The sequence below is a fragment of the Poromitra crassiceps genome (assembly GCF_964638095.1).
Source record: "Poromitra crassiceps genome assembly, chromosome: 21".
In the NCBI taxonomy this organism is placed as follows: Eukaryota; Metazoa; Chordata; class Actinopteri; order Beryciformes; family Melamphaidae; genus Poromitra; species Poromitra crassiceps.
The window spans coordinates 20745214-20769899 of NC_139638.1; the positions used below are offsets into that span (position 1 = coordinate 20745214).

Genomic DNA, 24686 nt, shown 5'->3' on the forward strand with positions numbered 1-24686 from the left:
TTCTTTGCGATTTCTTTCCGTTGCCCTCAACGGTACTGATTATTAAGTTTCGCCGTGCGTTCAACCATGTGACATCAACAGGATCACTTCAAACAACAACAACATAAAAAGCGATGGGAAAAAAAATATATTTGGGGTTATTTTCCCACATTTTTATGATCTTTTTTTGTTTTTGCTCCAAGGGAAATGTTTTATGGTCACTCACGATTCAGTACTAGCTGGTTGGTTGGCTTGGTTCCAGGCTTTTAAAAACTCTTTATTATAAGGATTTATCTAAATGTCAATGGAGAAAAATGAATGGGTAATTCTCTGATGGTACAGGAAGCTGAGAAAAAGTGGGCGATCAATGTTGAGCCCTATACACTATAGCCAGTTAAAAGGCCAATAAAAAGGGTCCCCTTGCCGGTCATTAATTGAATCTTAATTGAATTAATTTTCAGTCCACATGACCCTAAACTAAGGCAAGTATTGACTCACAGGAGAGAGAGAGAGAGAGAGAGAGACACACACACACACACACACACACACACACCACACACACACACACACACACACACACACCGAGGGATACTTTAGCGTCTCATCCATTTTAATCAGTCACGGTTACTCACACAGGGATAGGGCAGACGGGGGTGTGAACAGAATCTTCTGGGCCGATCGAAGAGCCCATGGCCGCTGAAAATAAACACGCTCTCTCACGTTGCTCTCTGCTAATCAGGCTAGAACAACTGGTCAGAGAGGCAACAGCAGGCGTGAGGTCACAGTGGCAGACAGACTGCCCGCATGGCCGCCGTGATGCAAGCATGGCCGCCAAAATGAAAATGTGTCAGCGTGGAGAGAAGACGCGCTCGCATCACCTCGTCTTTCTCATCGATCCCTCCTCCCCGCTGCAGGAAGGCGATAAGGGGCCAGGCTTTTGTTTGCGGGACATTGATTTATTCTGAGTACACAACAGAAGTTGGAGAGTGTCTGACATTTCGCTTTGAATTATGGCCTCGGGATACTAGAGGGGTTTGCGTTTGGTTATGGCCCGCGTGAGATTTGTGATGGCACAGAACAAGCACCAATACTTCTCATACTGACATGATACTGTCATTTTGTTGTGACACACATCAATTTATATTTCACTGAACACATCCGTTTCTGCTCCCGCACAGATTCTAAACCCTGTTTTATTGGTTAAGTCTACAGCCCGACCGATATATCGGCCCACCGATATTATCGGACGATATTGGCCGATAACCGATATATCGGTATCGGCCGATATGTTGGCCGATATGCCGATATTTTTTTATTTTGTACTTTTTTAAGTCATAGACAACATGTTGTGTATATTTGGACAATAACGTTTATTGATAAGCTGTAAAATATCCTGCCTACATTACATATCTTAAGTCATGTCAAGTCATATCTTTGTCAAGTGTTTGATATGTGAGGGATCATTGCAAAAACATTGTGTAATATAATGTGTATATATAATGTAAGAATATCGGCCGATATTTCGATATCGGAATTTTTCTACTCCCTAATATCGGCATCGGCATCGGCCTCAAAAATCCAGTATCGGTCGGGCTCTAGTTAAGTCACATTACATTGTCCGGAGCCTGTAAGACTATATTGTTCTAGCATTTTGCACAGTGCACTAGCTGCCCATTAGAACTGTGCAAATGTGCTGACTACACTCCTAAAATGAAATCAAATGAAGTCCACTACTACCCCCCCCCCCCCCCCCCCCCCCTCTCTCTCTAGAAATAACCGAAGCCCAGTCAGTCCTACTCACATTGGGAGGTGCCCCTGGCACCAACTTAACCCAGATCTGTGCTTGCCAGCGGTTCTGTCAGTCATTGCTGTTGATATGCGACAGCCTGGGGGCTCTTAGTTGTCTGCAAGAACACCCATGATGACATTTTCACATGCATTCTTACTACACAGGGATAGGCCTATATTATGAGCTTTTATGTTAGCCAAATTATAATTAAATATTGTTTTTGAATAAAGGTGACACCTCGCGAATATGCAGGATTCTGTGATGAGAGATCCAACCTAAGCTTGGAATTATTTCGAGAAGATGCAATAGATTTAGCTTAGTGTGCATAAATGGATCTTTAATTGAGCAGAAATAGATTTGATACCTTTCGGTTTGATCGACAACGGGAAACAATCGAACACCTTTGTCTCTCTAGTCTACATGCATGAGCAGCTTGTTGCAGTTGACGGTCGTTTGGTTAATTGGGTCTGGTTGGGGAGTCAGCACCTTGGACAGCAACGCCACCGTTTCTACTTAATGCAGCTCACCTGTGGGGGCTCGAGACAATCAGACAGACGGAGCAAGCTGTGCCTCAGTGGACCCTTTTCACAGGGGCCATTTCGTGCCACAACATGGCCCCTGTGAAAAGGGTCTATTGTTCCAACTCCCCTTTATACCCTTGATTTTAGAATTAATTTTTATAAATTTTTATTAATTTATTTTTTTATAGGAAATAAATATCTCGGATAATTGCAAGATCAAGCCTGAGTCCTGTGTATTCACAACCACACAGCTGAGATAACACACACTCTATTGTATTGTATTCTCCAGACAGCTCTTGTAAACGCTCAGGCACAAAAAAAAATTCAGAAAGGTTAATATGCCACTTAACTGTGGTACTGCTCCATCCTGTTTCTATTGTGCGGGAATGATTAAGTGCGGCTTGCATAATTGGTATGGCAACACACGCGTTACGCTTTCAAACGGCAAAAATGGTCTCAGGACCAATGCTTCCAAACGTCACATGGGTTTTCAGGAGGTGTTCTTGAAACTGATGGCTGCATTCAATTCACCTTATTCGATAACCCCGGACGGCGCCATATTGTTGACAAACCTCAGCCGTAACGTAGTCTGGCCGAGCGAATAGCAACAGTTATGGCTTCGTCAAAGAGAAGTGATGAAAAAATAAGTTTGGTCGGAGGTGCGGACCTCTATAAAAAACTGATTTAGAGTAACTATAACTCATTATATTGCCAAGTATAACGTACCGGACATTGTGAATACAGTATTGGCATAGTAGCTAGACTACACGTCTCAGGAGCTGAAGGCTTTCAAATCCCTTGAGTCCTACCGTTATAACTATTTCATCTGTGGCAATTGGTCTGACATTTTTACTTTTGTGCCACCAATGACATCATCATCATCATCATCATCATCATCAAACATTGTCGTGACAGCAAAGGTAAATAACCGTAACGTTAAATGTTTGTTTGATCTGACGCTTGCTTGCATGAGCCCAATGTTTGCTACTAACGTTAGCCTCTAGTCTCTTTCCCTTCACGTTTGTGGACAGTAGCGAACACCCGGGCTTTTATTGCTGCTATTACTACAGCCGTGTATTATGACACAGCACACTATCGCTGTTGTGAAATAGCTCCTGACGCGGTAAAAACGGCATTAAATAGGCTAGTAAGTTACGTTGGCTAGCGTCCTAAGCTATGACAGCTGTCAGTCACTTTCAAACAGCGCGCTGCGGAATGTCAAGAATATGGTGGCGGTGGGCGTGCCCGTTACGTGAGTGACGTCAATCGAATAAGGGTCTATAGACCCTTCTCACGGGGGCCATTTTGTGTCGAAAAGGCAGGGTAAAACTGGTGCAAGCAAAACACTAACGACGTTTTCCAACTTCCACGATTGGAATTTGGAAACCCTCATTAGTGTTTTGCTCGCACCTGTGTTTTACCCTGCCTTTTCGACACAAAATGGCCCCCGTGAAAATGGTCTATTATGAGTTACGAGAGTGATATAATGTTGCATATTAAACACCTTGTAATGAAGTCAGGTACAGCTTGTTCACGTCTAAAAGAATAACAGTTTGTCGGCTGACAGCTGCTGATTGACACGCAGCTGCTCGACAGTTATCCAGCACCAGGGCATCTCAGCAGGCGCGCCTCAAGACCACAGATACCCTCACCCCCCCTCCTTCCTTCTCTACCTCCTTCTCTTTCTCTTAGAATCAGGGCCGGTTCCAGAAAAAGATGACTAGGGATGCATCCTAGATAGGAAGGGGTGCATATGCATAATGATACCAGCCAAGCAAGAATATTTCAAGTGTTTCAAGTGCTTTACTGAAATATTTGGACCATATAATGATAATACAATTATCTCAACCTTAAAAGGTTACATGTAGGTGCCAAAAAGCCATAAATTCACATCAAAGAACAAAGAAAAACAACAATTATAATTCAAGTTTAAAGTTTAAGTGTGCAGCTGCAGCATTTATATAAAAAAAAAAGTACCACTCTTTTCAACTGAGCATGCAGACAATTAAAATAAGGGTGCAATGCGTGCTTTTGCACCCCTGTAAAACCGGGCCTGCTTAGAATCTCTTTCTTTCCCCCTTTTATATATCACAGCCTCTCTGCTTCCCATTTTCTGCCTGGTTTAATCCCGTAAGGACTTTAGGTAACTCTTAAGATTACAGACCGTGAATAAGATGTTATTACTACTAGTCATTAGCAGGCAGGATGATTCTAATTTCAATAGAACGATCGATCGTTAAGAGAATGAGTCCATCCTCTCAATTACTCACTCCATCATTTCTCCTCCTTTTAACGCTCAGTTCCTCCCTCCATCCCTCTCATCGCCTGTCCGTCTCCTCAAAGTCTAATATATAATCCTCCCCATGTCTTAAAACCACATGTCCTCTGTCCTTTGCTAACCTCTCTGCCTCACACCTTCTATCCATCTCTACCCCCACATCCCTCCACCACACCACTCCATCCCATGTTTCCCTCCCCGGCTGTGGGGATGATAGATGATAGATGATCACCCTGCGCCCCGTCCCCGCTGCTCCTCAGCCTGCTTCCCTGATCTGCACAGCCATGCAGCAAATCATCAGCCGTGGCTGACTCCAGCTCCACACTGTGGCTCTCTGTTACCATGAGCTCCACACTGTGGCTCTCTGTTACCATGAGCTCCACACTGTGGCTCTCTGTTACCATGAGCTCCACACTGTGGCTCTCTGTTACCATGAGCTCCACACTGTGGCTCTCTGTTACCATGAGCTCCACACTGTGGCTCTCTGTTACCATGAGCTCCACACTGTGGCTCTCTGTTACCATGAGCTCCACACTGTGGCTCTCTGTTACCATGAGCTCCACACTGTGGCTCTCTGTTACCATGAGCTCCACACTGTGGCTCTCTGTTACCATGAGCTCCACACTGTGGCTCTCTGTTACCATGAGCTCCACACTGTGGCTCTCTGTTACCATGAGCTCCACACTGTGGCTCTCTGTTACCATGAGCTCCACACTGTGGCTCTCTGTTACCATGAGCTCCACACTGTGGCTCTCTGTTACCATGAGCTCCACACTGTGGCTCTCTGTTACCATGAGCTCCACACTGTGGCTCTCTGTTACCATGAGCACGGTGCTCCTCGCTCACAGCCTCCGAGTTGTCAGTTCAACGCCTGTAGGGGGCGCTGAACGCTGAAAGGATCAACCCGGGACGTAGGAGATATAAGCAGATTTGCTGTCAAGCAGATGTACATCACATACTGAGCGTTAGGCATGTCACTAATTCAAACAGCGACTTCTAATGTGTGACTTGTTTGCTGCGGGCGACCTGCCGTCATTCATTTTGAGTGGAATGGCCTGAAGCATATATGCATCTGGGTGTTTCTGATTAATCAGAAAATGATTTTTTTTAATAATCACTTCTAGGGCTGGGTTAGAAAAATAGATTCTCCGATTTTTAATCGATTTTTATTTTAATCCTTTGATATCGATGTCCAGAGATATATATATATATATTTTTTTTTATAAACATAGGCTATAATATTATAGGCTGTGTGTGGTACTGTAGTTGAAGCATAGTTTTCAAGTTGACGTTTATTTATGTTTGTAGTTGAAACAAAAACATAAATACTGTAGGCTACATAAAAGGAAATGTTTGATCATTAATATCTACTTTTAGAAGTGATATAGGCTGAAATCAAATCACTGTGCATATTTGTGAAAGTGTGTTTATTGACAGATGAAAAGGCTGTTATTTACCCTTTGTCACCACCTGGTGAGTAAATATATGTGTAACTAAAACCATTAAAATTGACAACCGGTCCGCAACTTTTTTTCCCCATGTATCTACCGGTCCTTGGCGCAAAAAAGGTTGGGAACCCCTGTGTTACATGACTGGACAGTCATGTAATTCAGGTTACAGCTCAAAAAACATGTTTTAGTATCACTAACCAAATCGATATTGAAATTAAACGAATCGGAATCGAATCGAATCGGGATTAATAGATTCGGAACCTTGTGAATCGGAATCGAATCGATTCTTGAAATTTGAACCAATACCCAGCCCTAATCACTTCCTGATTACTCACTGTTGGCATCAAGAAAAATAAAATGTAAAAAAGAAATCCAGCCCCATATCTGTGTCTCTGTGATCATGCTGGAGTGGATTGAGCGCTTGTTCTGATCTGCTATCAGAGCAAGATAACACCTCACACAAAGGCTTGATACACGCTGCTGATAATTAGTGTGGAGAAATTACTGTAATCTGCCAGAGGAGGATGCAATTATTACTACTGTATTCCATGATCCCACGTAGAGCGGGTCGTCCGCTAATCGCTTTGGATAAAAAGAGGTCCGTGGTTCGATTCCCGCCTCCTCCAGTCTGCATGTCAAAGTGTCCTTGGGCAAGATACTGAACCCCAAATTGCTCCTGATGGTGTGCCAGCACCCTGCGTGGTGGCCTGCCGCCATCGGTGTATGAATGGGTGAATGTACCTACTGATTGTAAAGCGCTTTGGATAAAAGCGCTATATAAATGCAGGCCATTTACCATCTTGTCATGAGGACTAGATTATACTCCTATACTAGAAATCCCTGACCATGAACATTTCACTCATTTATTTACTGTGGTTTCATACAGCAATGACACTCAAGGATATTATACTATTTGCACTCAACGACAGTGAATATAGATTGTATTTATAAGCATGTAACTTTTTGAATGCCGTGTCAAACGCCATTACTGAACCACAGATACAGGGGCTGGTTTCCCTCCTACCTTATTGCATTGACCATGGGAGAGAGGCTGGCAAGGTCAGGCCATCATATTGGAATGAAACGATAACAGCTTAATGCTTTTAGATGCTTTTAGATGCAGGATGCAAATTAATAAAACTGCTTGGCACATTTGCGCGTGCCAAGGTGACTCTAACCGCTATGTCCTGCTCCGATAAGGATTCTGCCAACTATCTCCACCGGATAATTGATGTGTGCTTTGTATACAGGATCAGACCTGCTCGAGTGTGTGCGCGCGTGTGTGTGTGTGTCTGTGTGTGCGTGTGTGTGTGTGTGTCTGTGTGTGCGTGTGTGCGTGCGTGTGTGTGTGTGTGTGTGTGTGTGTGTGTGTGTGTGTCTGTGTGTGCGTGCGTGCATGCGTGTGTGTGTGTGTGCACATGTGTGCGTGCGTGCGTGCGTGCGTTTGTTTATGAAAATATATGCATTTATGGTATGAACTCGTTTGACAAACAAATTTGAGGGTGTGAGTTTCAAAACATAAACGTCTGCAAAACTGACATAATAATCATAAAATAAATCATACTCATAATAAAAATGTGTCCTGTGTCGAGTCATGCTATGCTGATTAAAAAATAAAAGTAAAGATTGTGTCTATGGAGACAGTCCGCATGTCTGGGAACGCCCACAAAATGTTAAACGGCTGGCACGCGAGTGGGGTAAAACCATATATCTCATGGGCTGACTCACCAAAAGACGGTGCTGCGGCTCTAAACTACAGGTTCGGGGGTTCTAGAGCAGAACACAAGAAGTCTGCTCAGATGTGCGTTTACTGCGGTGGTTAAATCCCCGATCGTGTCTGCCTGGGCTGAGCTATCAGATAAATTCTAACTTTGCTGAATGGATAGAACGGGGGAATTTACCCCACCCTGACCCCGCCCCCCAGGCTAACCCAGTGTCTATTGTGGGCGTTCCTAGAGCCTGTATGGGCGTTCCCAGACATGCGGACTGTCTCTATTATGCTTGATAACTCAGGGTCGAACCGGTCCATCGCATCTTACTTTGTTACAGTATCGCGTAAAGGTCACCACTTAATTTTTAATCATAATAGCCATGCTCTAAAGTGGATTAAGACAGATCTAATATACTGTATATGATCATATAATCCCCTGCGCTACAGCGGCATGCTCATGCAGATAGAATTGTGCAGCATAAGCATATTAGCAGAAGTTTGGGAGTTAAACTGGGGTTGTTGCGTGCGAGTGCAGCAGTCGTATCCTCGTGTTGTGGGAATTGCCTCAGCCCCTCAGCGAGATCACAGATGCTGGCTTGGCTGAAATGCTGGATAATCAGCCCTCCATGATGTAACATGGGCTCAAATGAAAGAGAAGAGGAGAGTTTGTTCACCCAAACATGCGGGGGAGGCTTCCATCACTGAGCTCCTCATCCTACCAGACCTTCTGTCATCTGCTTGGAGGGGAAATCCTCTTTCCCAGCCAGCCGTGACCCCTCACTGCCCCCTGGATATTATCCTCTGCGACGGCTCAACCCCTTGGTCCTCAGGGCCGCCGAGCGAAAGCCTAATTTACTTAAGTCTAGGCCTAATTTACTTAAGTCTAGGTCCTATAAGGCCTAATTTACTTAAGTCTAGGTCTAATTTACTTAAGTCTAGGTCCTATAAGGCCTAATTTACTTAAGTCTAGGTCCTATAAGGCCTAATTTACTTAAGTCTAGGTCTAATTTACTTAAGTCTAGGTCCTATAAGGCCTAATTTACTTAAGTCTAGGTCCTATAAGGCCTAATTTACTTAAGTCTAGGTCTAATTTACTTAAGTCTAGGTCCTATAAGGCCTAATTTACTTAAGTCTAGGTCTAATTTACTTAAGTCTAGGTCCTATAAGGCCTAATTTACTTAACTCTAGGTCTAATTTACTTAAGTCTAGGTCCTATAAGGCCTAATTTACTTAACTCTAGGTCGAATTTACTTAAGTCTAGGTCCTATAAGGCCTAATTTACTTAACTCTAGGTCTAATTTACTTAAGTCTAGGTCCTATAAGGCCTAATTTACTTAACTCTAGGTCTAATTTACTTAAGTCTAGGTCCTATAAGGCCTAATTTACTTAAGTCTAGGTCCTATAAGGCCTAATTTACTTAAGTCTAGGTCCTATAAGGCCTAATTTACTTAAGTCTAGGTCTAATTTACTTAAGTCTAGGTCCTATAAGGCCTAATTTACTTAACTCTAGGTCTAATTTACTTAAGTCTAGGTCCTATAAGGCCTAATTTACTTAAGTCTAGGTCCTATAAGGCCTAATTTACTTAAGTCTAGGTCTAATTTACTTAAGTCTAGGTCCTATAAGGCCTAATTTACTTAAGTCTAGGTCCTATAAGGCCTAATTTACTTAAGTCTAGGTCTAATTTACTTAAGTCTAGGTCCTATAAGGCCTAATTTACTTAAGTTTAGGTCTAATTTACTTAAGCCTAGGTCCTATAAGGCCTAATTTACTTCAGTCTAGGTCTAATTTACTTAAGTTTAGGTCTAATTTACTTAAGTCTAGGTCCTATAAGGCCTAATTTACTTAAGTTTAGGTCTAATTTACTTAAGCCTAGGTCCTATAAGGCCTAATTTACTTCAGTCTAGGTCTAATTTACTTAAGTTTAGGTCTAATTTACTTAAGTCTAGGTCCTATAAGGCCTAATTTACTTAAGTTTAGGTCTAATTTACTTAAGCCTAGGTCCTATAAGGCCTAATTTACTTCAGTCTACGTCTAATTTACTTAAGTTTAGGTCTAATTTACTTAAGTTTAGTTCCTATAAGGCCTAATTTACTTAAGTCTAGGTCTAATTTACTTAAGCCTAGGTCCTATAAGGCCTAATTTACTTCAGTCTAGGTCTAATTTACTTAAGTCTAGGACAGGGGTGGGCAATTTTTTTTTCCAGAGGGCCATACTGACTTACATCAAGTAAGCGAAGGGCCACACATTGGAGTTCATACCTGCCAACACTCCTGATTTCCACGGGAGTCTCCCTAATTTTTAACCCACTCTCTCGCTGTGATTGGTGATTTCTCGTTAAATCTCCCGATATGATATATAGATAGTGATGCAAATGGCTGTAGCAGATGAGATTTATTAACATAATTCTGCCTTTTATTGAGTTTTTCGGGGTTGTTTTGTTTTTCTTTGAGGATCTTGGGGGCCTGGATTGAGATGTGTGTGGTCTAGGTCCTATAAGTAGGAGTTTTATTGTGAAAGAGCAAAAACCCCGACGCGGTAAGACTTTAAAACCATCCCAGACCAAACTTGTAAGGTCTCAAGATAAGATAGGATATTTAAATTAAATATGACATAATATTTTATATTAGATATTATAACGTTTTAAATTCAATTCTAAATATGAGTGTAACATTATGTCAATCTCACGAACACAGTGAACCACTGTAGTGCGTGCCAACTCTTACCTTCTCTTGGTACTGCCTGCGCGAGGAGTCCAGCGACTGGATGAGAGCGGTGGCGTGGCCCACAAACATGGCGTAGCAGGTGGCGCCCACGATCATACTCAGCATGGTGATCCACAGGTCGGACATGCTGACGGGCGCCCGCGCACCGTACCCGATGCACAGCATGTGGCTCATGGCTTTGAACAGGGCATAGGAGTACTGCTTGCCCCAGGAATCGTTCTGGAAGGATGGAGAGAGAGAGAGAGAGAGGGAGGGAGGGAGGGAGGAAGGAAAAGTGGAGACACAGAAGCGGTTGGGGGGCGTTACTGTGAGGCAGGGGGGGAGGCTCTCCAGCAAGCAGAATGGAAAGGCAGGCTTTAGTTTGATGGATCACTGAACCTCCACCCAACATTCTGCCAACATAGTCTCTTCATGCCTCAGAGCCTAATGTCCACACTGGGGGGTACGGTGGCGCAGTCGGTAGCGCTGTCGCCTCACAGCTAGAAGGGCCTGAGTTCGATTCTCGCCTGGGACGCTGGGGTTGTGTTCCCGCCCATATCTTCAGTGCCCACTGCCCAGGTGGGTTATCTCATCGAAAGGGCCTTTCTGTGTGGAGTTTGCATGTTCTCCCCGTGCTCCCCAGGGGGTTCCTCCGTACATAACCCCCCCCACTAAAAACATGCAGAAGATCGTCATCGTCATCCGACCATCCGGCGCTGGAAAGAAAAAGCGACCACTGCTCCTGGCCTGCCCCCCCCGGAGTAAAGGACAAGCCTGGATGGGTCAAATGCAGAGGACATATTTCACCGGCCACCGTCAGCATGAGTGTGTGTTGTGGCCGCATGCATGTGTTGTAGTGTTCGTGTGACAATAAAGACGGGCTTCCGTCTGAAATCGTGTAAACTTAGAATAGAATAGAATATTGCTCTTTTTGTAGTATGCATAATGCTTGTAGGGTGCTTTGGTAGGTGTTGCCCCATACAGTAGTTCAGATATGGCAATACGAGTGAACAATATAGTGTACAATACTTTGTGATTCAGAATATGTCTTGTTTCGCACGGAACACTCCTTGATATTTTTTGCTCGCACATATCTTATGCAGAGTTTCCAGCAGATTTTGTGATCTAAAATCACACCCAGAAATGTATTTTCATAAACACTTTCTATAATAATGTTCTCTATCATTACTTGAACTGTTGTGTGTGTAATTCCCAATTCCCACAGCATAATTTGTTTTGTTCAAATTTAATGATAATTGTTTTTGTCAAACCACGATTTCAATTGACTCATCTCTGTAGAGATAGCATTGCACATGATTGTGTGGGAAGATCAGAAGATCAGGGCAGTGGCAACAGTGCAGTTTGTGCGTGCGTGAGTCTGCGTGCATTTGTTGATGAAAATATCCATTTATGGTATGAGAACTCTTTTGACAAACACATTTGGGGGTGTCAGTTTCAAAACATAAACGTCTGCAAAACTGACAATAATCATAAAATAAATCATACTCATTAAAATGCGCCCTGTGTATGCTGATTAAAAAATAAAAGTAAAGATTGTCTCTATATATGCTTGATAACTCAGTCGAACCAGTCCATCCATAATTTGTTTTGTTCAAATTTAATGATAATTGTTTTTGTCAAACGATGATTGATGATTTGACCAAAAACCACGTTTGGTCAAAATGTCCTATCGATAAAAGGCAGCCAAATATGGAATAGTCTCCCCGTCTCCATAAGGGACAGCCCCACCCTTGCCGCTTTTAAAGGTAGTCTTAAAAAATGGCTGAAAACAAACCAGTCATGTGTCCACAGGTAGTATGTTTTTCTTCTCTTTTTTTGTGTGTATTATTATTATGTATTTTTATTTTTCTAAGAGTAATTGCTGCCATGTATTTTAGAGTGTTTTGTTGCTACTCATGTTTTACGTAGTTTTAGAGTGTACTGCTGCTACCTATGTTCTATGTATGTTTTTATTATGTTCTACGTTTTACGCTCTATGTTTTTTGTGTTTTATGTTTTATGGGGACAACGGATGGGAATTAGCCTCGTGCTAAATCCGGCAATTTTTACACTTTTACTATGTTCCAGGTTTTACTATCTGTTCTGTGGTTTCTGTGTTCATTAATTTTGCACTGTCCCGTCCAAATAAACAAATAAATAAACAAATAAATTTCAATTGACTCATCTCTGTAGAGATAGCATTGCACATGGTTGTGTGGGAAGATCAGAAGATCAGGGCAGTGGCAACAGTGCACTGTTTGTGTGTGTGTGTGAGTGAGTGTCGAGTGAGTGAGTGAGTGTGGCGGGGAGAGACTCAAAGTGCATACACAAGTACTTTCTACCCTCTATTTTCTTCCCTCTCTCTCTCTCCCTCACTATCTCTCACTCACTCTCGCTCTCTCTCCCTCACTATCTCTCTCTGCCTCACTATCTCCCTCTCTCTCTCTCTCTGCCTCACTACCTCTCTCTCCCTCACTATCTCTCTCTCTTCCTCTCTCTCTCTTCCTCACTATCTCTCTCTTCCTCTCTCTCTCTCTCTCTCTTCCTCTCTCTCTCTCTTCCTCTCTCTCCCTCACTCTCTCTCTCTCTCCCTCATTCCATCTTCATCCTTTCAACACTTGCTGTTCTTCCCCCCCCCCCCTCCGTCTGCTCTCCCTCCTGCTCGGCTCGTTCCAATCTTTTCCCCGTTCACCAGCGGGGGCCAAACAATTGATGGCTGCAAGTTCTAATCAAAACAAGATTACAGTGCATTAGTTTCAGACGTCTGATGTATAGTTTCCCTTAAGCCTAAGGGCATCTCTCCCAGAGACAGGGCGCAGAGGGAGGGCGGGAGGTCTGGCCTGGATTGTGCTTTCTCAGGTTCCATTATCACAAGTGCTCTAATGGAATGGAGTGTGTTGGAGGCAGAGGAGCAGAAACACATGGCCGCTGCGTTGGAGGGAACAGTCCGCAGGTAGTTGTGATACCATCAGTGATGTCACTCGAGCAATTGTCTTCTTCTTTAGTTAAACTTGGTTAAGTGGTATCTGTATGTCTGCGCCCCGCTTACTTCAGCACCTGGTTGTGATTTCAGAATCGGAATCACTTTTATTGCCACAGTATGCAAGTTACATACGAGGAATTTGTCTTAGTGTCTGTATGCAGCGTAGCGGTCACATCAATATTAAGAAGTAAGTTAGAAGTAATCTACTACTAGTAGAGTCTAGCATGAGTACAATTTACACTACTCATTTAATATATTAGTCTGTCATGTCATATATGAGAGTGTGCCACTTCTCCCCAGAGACCTGGACAATCTCTACTTGTGCGGTGAGCGATTAATCAGGCCTGGCCAGGCCTACACGTGTGAAACGCAGTAAGTTCCGTGCTGGAGAGAAATATACGACAGCTCTCCGGTACATCCTTGTATAGCCGCAGCCAAGTTGCTGACTCCTATAGTTTCCCCCTCTCTGTGAACAGAAACTCGCTGAGGGGGCGTTCTTTTTCTTACACAGAATAATACCTTGTCTCCCCAAAACAGAAGAGCTATAATGAAAGAAATATGATGCCACAAGAAAATATAGTTAATCACTGTCTCTCCCACAGGCTGACATAGTTCCTCTCGCCAAGTAGTTATATCCCACATCCCATTACGCCCAAGCACACTGGTGTCTCTTTCCGTGCCAATCTCTGTCCTGCTTACTTACGTAACTCCCAAATATTCAGCAGCTGAGGTTTTAGTGACAGCTAAGCCATCTGCCCGAGCTGACTCGCCTATTCAAATGAATTCCCCTCATTTCTTTTGCAGAGACTGATGAGAAAATTAGACACTTGCCTTCATAAATAAACAAACAAACAAACAAATAAAATAAATACATAAATAAGTTCATTTGCAAAAACAGGTCAACGCCATTCTTAACACATTCAGTGCCAGCGACGCCATATGGCGTCATTAGAAATTTACCGTACAGTGCCAGCGACGCCAAATGGCGTCATAACTCGATTTTTTTTTTTTGACGGGGGGGTGTCGATCTATGCCTCTTACATCGCCTCTTACAATATTCAGAGGTATTGAATGTGTCTAACCTATTTTACAGAACCCTTAGGTGGCGACAGCGCTCTCCAGATGAGAGAACGTGGAGTGAAACACACAGAAGAAGTCATTGGGGGGAAGGAAATCGCATCGCATCCGTCCGTATGCAGCGGCTTCATTGAAGCAACGTTTAGCTGTGCCCCTGCAGCAGCCAATCTGCTATCACAATTGAGCACCTCGATGTCCGCTGCAACAGCCTCCGTGTCCGCTGCAACACATGATCAGCCGTGGATTTGTTATTATTCTCAACTCGAAGCATGGGAGCTGGTACACGCGGCTGTAAAAAAGCAGGATCTAGCTGACTTTTTCAGTGCTGAGCACAGGCAGATAAAACAGCAGAGCAGAGAGATACTCCTCCCACAACGGGGGGGGGGGGGGGAGGAGGAGGGGGGGAGGTGGGCACGCAGAGCCAAGTACACAACACAGACCCAGACAGCAGGACAGGGTTGGCAAACGCAAGCCAGAATATCCGATGCCCACCAGCAGCAAAAGATCAGCAAGAAGCTGCAACCAGCAGCGCATGCAGGCGCCAGCGCTGCTGGTTTCAGCTAAAAATATTATTCTTCCAAACAAAATTCCCTTGCCTTCACTGTTTTATTGAAGGAAATTATTTTTGAGGTGTGACTACATCAGAAAATTAGCTTCAGAGTCAGTGATGTGCTTGAAATGTTTAATTTCACAAAAGGCTCATTATCTCAGCTCGTAGAAAAAAAGCTCTGTTTTTCGTTCGATCAAGCTATCTTCTCCGGCTCATAACTAAAGAACGGAAAATGGGATCAATAAACTTTTTTTTGCAGGTGATAGAAGAGAGTCTCATCGTTATTTGCGCGTGTTCAGTGTTTACATAGTAATTATTAAAGAAATTATATGACTGTTTTAAAATGCATTGCGGCCTATGTGGCACAGCAAGCAACCTTTTGCCCAAGGGCCGTGGCACTGAAAGTGTTAAAGTGAACAAACAACAATCTGTTTGATACTCCCTGGAGTGCACATAGAAAACATTATTGAGGTGATTTATGTGAAAATGATCAGATGAATATGTTTTAGTTATGATTGATAATAAAAATGTCCCCCAAATAAATTAATTACAGTATAAATACATCAATATATAAAATAAAATGATAGAAAATCCAAACGGAGATACCTGTTTTTGCAAATGAACTCTTCAAATACATAAATAAATACATACAGTACATACATACATACATACATAAATGGAAAATTTCTGGACTTGGCAGTTTCACAGTTTTTACCACCACAATTGCATCAGCTCACTCTGGTGAAGTGATGCGATATGAATGTGAACAAGTTTCACCAATATCAAGCTTCCTCTAAGCACCATACAACGCTATGTAATATAAAGCTTCCTCTAAGCACCAGACAACGCTATGTAATATAAAGCTTCCTCTAAGCACCAGACAACGCTATGTAATATAAAGCTTCCTCTAAGCACCAGACAACGCTATGAAATATAAAGCTTCCTCTAAGCACCATACAACGCTATGTAATATAAAGCTTCCTCTAAGCACCAGACAACGCTATGTAATATAAAGCTTCCTCTAAGCACCAGACAACGCTATGTAATATAAAGCTTCCTCTAAGCACCAGACAACGCTATGTAATATAAAGCTTCCTCTAAGCACCAGACAACGCTATGTAATGTAAAGCTTCCTCTAAGCACCATACAACGCTATGTAATATAAAGCTTCCTCTAAGCACCAGACAACGCTATGTAATATAAAGCTTCCTCTAAGCACCAGACAACGCTATGTAATGTAAAGCTTCCTCTAAGCACCAGACAACGCTATGTAATATAAAGCTTCCTCTAAGCACCAGACAACGCTATGTAATATAAAGCTTCCTCTAAGCACCAGACAACGCTATGTAATATAAAGCTTCCTCTAAGCACCAGACAACGCTATGTAATATAAAGCTTCCTCTAAGCACCAGACAACGCTATGTAATGTAAAGCTTCCTCTAAGCACCATACAACGCTATGTAAGGTAAAGCTTCCTCTAAGCACCAGACAACGCTATGTAATGTAAAGCTTCCTCTAAGCACCATACAACGCTATGTAATATAAAGCTTCCTCTAAGCACCAGACAACGCTATGTAATATAAAGCTTCCTCTAAGCACCAGACAACGCTATGTAATGTAAAGCTTCCTCTAAGCACCATACAACGCTATGTAATGTAAAGCTTCCTCTAAGCACCAGACAACGCTATGAAATATAAAGCTTCCTCTAAGCACCAGACAACGCTATGAAATATAAAGCTTCCTCTAAGCACCAGACAACGCTATGTAATATAAAGCTTCCTCTAAGCACCAGACAACGCTATGTAATATAAAGCTTCCTCTAAGCACCAGACAACGCTATGAAATATAAAGCTTCCTCTAAGCACCAGACAACGCTATGAAATATAAAGCTTCCTCTAAGCACCAGACAACGCTATGAAATATAAAGCTTCCTCTAAGCACCAGACAACGCTATGTAATATAAAGCTTCCTCTAAGCACCAGACAACGCTATGAAATATAAAGCTTCCTCTAAGCACCAGACAACACTATGTAATATAAAGCTTCCTCTAAGCACCAGACAACGCTATGTAATATAAAGCTTCCTCTAAGCACCAGACAACACTATGTAATGTAAAGCTTCCTCTAAGCACCAGACAACGCTATGTAATGTAAAGCTTCCTCTAAGCACCAGACAACGCTATGAAATATAAAGCTTCCTCTAAGCACCAGACAACGCTATGAAATATAAAGCTTCCTCTAAGCACCAGACAACGCTATGAAATATAAAGCTTCCTCTAAGCACCAGACAACGCTATGTAATATAAAGCTTCCTCTAAGCACCAGACAACGCTATGTAATATAAAGCTTCCTCTAAGCACCAGACAACGCTATGAAATATAAAGCTTCCTCTAAGCACCAGACAACGCTATGTAATATAAAGCTTCCTCTAAGCACCAGACAACACTATGTAATATAAAGCTTCCTCTAAGCACCATACAACACTATGTAATATAAAGCTTCCTCTAAGCACCAGACAACGCTATGTAATATAAAGCTTCCTCTAAGCACCAGACAACGCTATGAAATATAAAGCTTCCTCTAAGCACCAGACAACGCTATGTAATATAAAGCTTCCTCTAAGCACCAGACAACGCTATGAAATATAAAGCTTCCTCTAAGCACCAGACAACGCTATGTAATATAAAGCTTCCTCTAAGCACCAGACAACGCTATGTAATATAAAGCTTCCTCTAAGCACCAGACAACGCTATGTAATATAAAGCTTCCTCTAAGCACCAGACAACGCTATGTAATATAAAGCTTCCTCTAAGCACCAGACAACGCTATGAAATATAAAGCTTCCTCTAAGCACCAGACAACGCTATGTAATATAAAGCTTCCTCTAAGCACCAGACAACGCTATGAAATATAAAGCTTCCTCTAAGCACCAGACAACGCTATGTAATATAAAGCTTCCTCTAAGCACCAGACAACGCTATGTAATATAAAGCTTCCTCTAAGCACCAGACAACGCTATGTAATATAAAGCTTCCTCTAAGCACCAGACAACGCTATGAATAGCCACCGTTTTTTTTCCACAGATTTCACAAAAGTGGAAATGTTCGATGCTATAATGTAGACATAAATACTTTAGTATTGTGGAAATACAACCCAATCACACACACACACACACACTGAGCCACCCATCACCCAGCGACACACAGACACGCACATAGAGTATGCACTGACACATATGGAAAACAAAGTCACACACACACACACACACACGCACACACGCACACACACACAAGGTCACCAGCCTCACAAACACACAGCTGGTGACAGCCGGGCCTGAGGTGTCCTTGACTTGTGTACATTTAGCATGTGTGGTTGAGATGGCAGGGGGCTGTTTATTGAGCAATACTGCTGCACCATGCTTGTGTTCACATATCATTACATTACATATCATTACATTACATATCGTTACATTACATTACGTCATTTGGCAGACGCTTTTATCCAAAGCGACTTACATTAACACATTTTTGTCAGCAATAGAGCAATCAACTATGCAACACAGTCTACACATATGTGTACGCATGGACCACTTCCATGGAACAAATAATAAGGCGAAGAAGAAGAGTGACACACTACACTCTTTTTTGCTTTAGTCCTTATGGTTATTATTATATATTATGGTTTGGAGTTAGGGTTTTATGGTTTGGAGTATGGGTTACATGCTATTGCCTGCCGAGTTCAAATGGAAAAGATGCTATGATCGAAACTGGTTCTACTTTATTTAGTAACAATTAAAAAAATGCAAAAGGCCACCTACTGTGCTTATGAGGATTTTCAATCAGCATTTCTTAAACCATAATACAAAAATGGTCACATATATCTCTAGTGGGTCTCCATCTGATGACATAACTAGCCCTCATTAGTGTTGTTTACCAGCATGTCATACCACATCTCATCTCATCAAACAATACATGTATCATAATTCCACTCCTGATAGTGAGCATCTTATAGCTTGTTTATTAATCGATGTTAGATAAAAATATCTCTTTTGCTGGATGCAGCAAGCTCACACATCAGATGCTGCATACTGTTTCAGTAGCTATGTTATTTCAAAGTATTTCAGACGGCAGTACAGTCAATTCTTGGATTCCATTATGGGATGGATTAAAACTAATCTCAGCCCATGCCATTGCCAAAGTACTCTAATTAACAGCTTAAAATCTACTTCAATATAAAAGCTTTTAGTATTAAAATGGTAAGCGCTACCTAATTTTAACCAACATGTTTTTCACATCCTCGGACAGAACAGAAGAGTCATAAAGGTGGAGTAGTGCAAGTGACCTGTTTTGTAAGGCAGGAGTCTACACTTTTCAGGCCCTACTTAGAAACTTAATGTACAAATTTATCAGCAGACTAAATGTGTCCCAGAATGCCATCATAGTACTGCTAACCAACCCTGTGTTTAGTGCTGTGAGATACAACTCACGAATGTGGTCCTATTGGTAAGGTGCATTCTATTATAGATCTTAATTCTTTCTTGTGTGTTTTATTTTTCTTAAGTGTTGTTCATGTATTTGTTTTTCTATGGACCTTATGGTGTCTGATAATAAAAGTTGATTGATTGATTGATAAACGATACTATGCAAAAAATACATTCTATTTGTGGATAATTGCTGGAATTTCTAAAATAATACATAAGTTAATAATTGATCACTTAAATACATTATGACAATACAATATCCTACTAATATAATTGGGCAAAAGTTGGTGTAGTGGCGACCCACAATTGGTCAGTTGAGTGGGCGAGGCTGTGAGGACGCTCTATTTCTCATTTCTATCATTTCCTCAGTCCAACAAGCCCAAGACACAACATGTAATTGGTTATGACAGTGAAGGCAATCAATAATTCACTGTCATCCCAATGCCAGAGATGAACACTGATTCAAGGCTGTCCTAGTATCACTGTCGCATAATAGATCGGTGACATTTTCACTGTACATACAGTAGGGGTGGGAATCACCAGATGCCCACGATACGATACTAAAACGATACTTGAGTCACGATACGATAGTATTGCGATATTGCGATATGCTAGTATTGCGATATATTGAATATTGCGATATTTCGATATATTGTGATTTCTTACTTTTTCAGCTGCAAATTATGTCCCCAAAGGAAAACTTTGTCAACATCTGGTTTATATAAGATCAATTTTCCAGTCTGTTCATCTGACTTCAACCATTTTATTGCAGCAACATTGTCAAGTAGACGGAATCAATTGAAAAAGCAATTGATTCTATTATTCTAGTACTGTAATAGCAAAACGTTTATTTGCACATTATATAATAAAATATCGATACTTGGCGTCCAAATATTGATACAATATCATCAGGCAAAATATTGCGATACTATGGTGTATCGATTTCCCCCCCCCACCTCTAACATACAGTGGTGTTGATTGTTAGGATCATCTTAACATAAAAATATATATATTTTAATTGATAACACAAATGTGATCAATATTATAGTCACATTCCTGAGAAAGAATCTTTTATGTGTGTGTATAGATTTTGCATTATTGTTTTGGTATACAGGATTCCATCATATTTCATTCTTATCAACATTTCTCATTGCTTTCAGTAAGGAGAGTCATTTTAGTAGGCTAATATGTTTTCCCATATTTCCCAAGGTGAAACAGTGAATGCGAAAACAAAGTCACCATTATCTGCCTTTCCCCCCCCCCCCCCCCCCTCCTATTACTCAGTAAATCTCTATAAACCCAGCAAGCTGTCCCATGCATGAAAAACTGTTTGGAGCCATTTTTATTTATCAATTACATAATCAAACTACCAGCTGTTCTCTCCTCTGAGCGTGCATGATGACACAGCAGCCTTTGAACAGCACAGTGAGGAGGTGAAAGGATCTCCAGGCTCACTTGGCTATATCACATATTCACCTTATTCACCACGCCCACTTTTTCTCTCTTCCGCGTTACCCGCAATTGTGTTTGTTCTTCCGGTTCAGTGCTAGTTGGCGGCCAATTTCAAAACAAAACGTCACTATGAATGAAGTTTGGCAACATTCAGAAGCTACACTGCGGCCAACTTCAGTGACATGTTCATAGCGTTGCTGCTGCGAGGAGCCGATGGCTGTACCCGGTCGGCATTTAACGTTAGTTACAAAAGCACGTCGACAGTGTTTTCTCACTGCCAGTAGCCTAACTACAGTAGGGTTTGACAGATACTAGCATCAGCTAGTCCGACCGGACTAGCTGATGGTCACAGATTTGGAATGTTCTCATCCGAAAAAATATTAGAACTTTATAACAGTGTTTTTTTTTGCTTGAAAACAGCTTTTTGGCAAGTCTAAATGACTGCGGTAGGCGTCATCTACTTCCGTGTCTAAAACGGAAAGACGATTACAAAATGACGTCGTGCAGAAGCGTCCTTGTACGGGCAAAGAATAAGGTGAACAGGTCATCAAGAAAACTGTATTTTCACATTTCAATAATCCTTACATTCTCTGCTACTAAATGACCTTACAGAGAGAAACACTTTACCACCGCTAAACACGCAACATCCCTTTTAAGGGGGGGGGGGGTCATATATACTGTATAGCCAAAATAAAGCGTTATTATCTTTATTTCATTCATTTTTATTTTTTTAATTATTAAATTAAATGGCGAGCTATAACTGTTACAGTTATAGCCCCATTCTCACGTGGATATGATCATATTTACTTCTATTTGCTATGGCTGGTTTATCTTTGATGTGTGTGGGTGTTCATTTAGAAGGATATAGAGGCGCCCTTTATACCTCTACAGTATATCGCCTCTGTGTCCATAGGGTGCCTTTTTGGCCATACAGGGCTGCCGTAGGCATACTTGGATGCCGCGCTTGCATGCGCACGGGAGTTCAGTCCGGGCCATATAGAAGATGCAACTTACTGATAGTATAGACTAGTCTATGTCTTGTTTTTGCATGGTTTTGTTACTTTTGTTCTGTCCCACTTATGGGACTACCTGAACGCGGGAGGACTACTCTGGATTCCTCACGCATTCAACCGACTGGAGCTTGCCCAGCGCCGGGATGCTCCTGGACTGGAGACCACATCAGATAAAGCTAATGTCTGAGTGATAAATCTCTGATAAATCCGCCTTTCCATTCTTCCAGTGTTCATGACTAACATGTTACAATTATCGGCATAATATTGGAAACCCCTAGACAACGAACGATGCCAAGTTAAATAGATGCACTGATGCTGACCTGTAACATGGTGGCTACGTTCAGGATTGAGCTAACAAACACCACCGTGGCTATAGATTGTAACATATGAGGGCTCGGGTACGAGACATGACCTGTGGCTTAATGCAAATTGTAACATAACTGTGATCTTTTTGAATGGTTTGGCCTATAATGATAAATCTCTTTCAAAGTGCAATTTAGAAGACAAAAAAAATCCATAATCTTTTTTTTAACAGCCATGTGGGAATTCTAGGGATATACCCAGAATAGCTAATAAAGTAAGAATCTCCCTGACAGCGGTTATAAATACCGCCAATTGTAAGCAAGCGGTGTTGAAAGGGGCTAGATAGCACACCTACTAACAGCACAGCACCAACTTCCAAAGCTAATACTATAAAACCACACAGTCCCCCAGGAGAATGGAGAAGACCTTGCTATTCAAATAGTCCAAAAGGAGTCTTGCTGAATCGGCCAAAAGGAGTCTTTCTTTCTGCTGAGATGAAAGCGGGTAGTCTTCATGGTGATTGAAGTGCCATGTGAGAGAGAAGAACCTGTGATTAATTCATAAACTGGAGACCAAACCAGGCTATTGGAAGTGACTCATTCGGGGGTTTGGGGAGAGATAGATGGGACAGTATAGTGGGAGAGATAGAGGGGACAGTATAGTGGGAGAGAGAGAGGGGACAGTATAGTGGGAGAGATAGATGGGACAGTATAGTGGAGAGAGATAGATGGGACAGTATAGTGGGAGAGATAGATGGGACTGTATAGTGGAGAGAGAGAGAGAGATGGGACAGTATAGTGGGAGAGAGATAGAGGGGACAGTATAGTGGAGAGATAGAGGGGACAGTATAGTGGAGAGATAGATGGGACAGTATAGTGGGAGAGATAGATGGGACAGTATAGTGGAGAGAGATAGATGGGACAGTATAGTGGGAGAGATAGAGGGGACAGTATAGTGGGAGAGATAGAGGGGACAGTATAGTGGGAGAGATAGAGGGGACAGTATAGTGGGAGAGATAGAGGGGACAGTATAGTGGGAGAGATAGAGGGGACAGTATAGTGGGAGAGATAGAGGGGACAGTATAGTGGGAGAGATAGATGGGACAGTATAGTGGAGAGAGATAGATGGGACAGTATAGTGGGAGAGATAGAGGGGACAGTATAGTGGGAGAGAGAGGGGACAGTATAGTGAGAGAGAGAGGGGACAGTATAGTGGGAGAGATAGAGGGGACAGTATAGTGGGAGAGATAGAGGGGACAGTATAGTGGAGAGAGATAGAGGGGACAGTATAGTGAGAGAGAGAGGGGACAGTATAGTGGGAGAGATAGAGGGGACAGTATAGTGGGAGAGATAGAGGGGACAGTATAGTGGGAGAGATAGATGGGACAGTATAGTGGAGAGAGATAGATGGGACAGTATAGTGGGAGAGATAGAGGGGACAGTATAGTGAGAGAGATAGATGGGACAGTATAGTGGGAGAGATAGAGGGGACAGTATAGTGGAGAGATAGATGGGACAGTATAGTGGGAGAGAGAGAGGGGACAGTATAGTGGGAGAGAGAGAGGGGACAGTATAGTGGAGAGAGATAGATGGGACAGTATAGTGGAGAGAGAGAGGGGACAGTATAGTTGGAGAGATAGAGGGGACAGTATAGTGGGAGAGATAGAGGGGACAGTATAGTGGGAGAGATAGAGGGGACAGTATAGTGGAGAGATAGATGGGACAGTATAGTGGGAGATATAGAGGGGACAGTATAGTGGGAGAGATAGAGGGGACAGTATAGTGGGAGAGAGAGAGGGGACAGTATAGTGGAGAGATAGAGGGGACGGTATAGTGAGAGAGATAGATGGGACAGTATAGTGAGAGAGATAGATGGGACAGTATAGTGGAGAGAGATAGATGGGACAGTATAGTGGGAGAGAGAGTGGGGACAGTATAGTGAGAGAGAGGGGACAGTATAGTGGGAGAGATAGAGGGGACAGTATAGTGAGAGAGATAGATGGGACAGTATAGTGAGAGAGATAGATGGGACAGTATAGTGGGAGAGATAGAGGGGACAGTATAGTGGGAGAGATAGTGGGGACAGTATAGTGGGAGAGATAGAGGGGACAGTATAGTGGGAGAGATAGATGGGACAGTATAGTGGGAGAGATAGTGGGGACAGTATAGTGGGAGAGATAGTGGGGACAGTATAGTGGGAGAGATAGAGGGGACAGTATAGTGGGAGAGATAGTGGGGACAGTATAGTGGGAGAGATAGAGGGGACAGTATAGTGAGAGATAGAGGGGACAGTATAGTGGGAGAGATAGTGGGGACAGTATAGTGGGAGAGATAGATGGGACAGTATAGTGAGAGAGAGAGAGGGGACAGTATAGTGAGAGAGATAGATGGGACAGTA

General features: G+C 42.4%; 1 protein-coding gene across 1 annotated transcript in view; it reads right to left on the reverse strand.

The window, feature by feature from the left end:
- The window catches only part of hcn1 (hyperpolarization activated cyclic nucleotide-gated potassium channel 1), a gene marked incomplete at both ends in the record, with an annotated part of 138927 nt that overhangs the window by 36349 nt on the left and 77892 nt on the right, over window positions 1-24686 (reverse strand). Inside the window, one exon of the mRNA XM_083657806.1 lies at window positions 10454-10672. Within this exon, the coding sequence (XP_083513932.1) occupies window positions 10454-10672 (219 nt within the window). The remainder of the gene's footprint in view (window positions 1-10453; window positions 10673-24686) is intronic.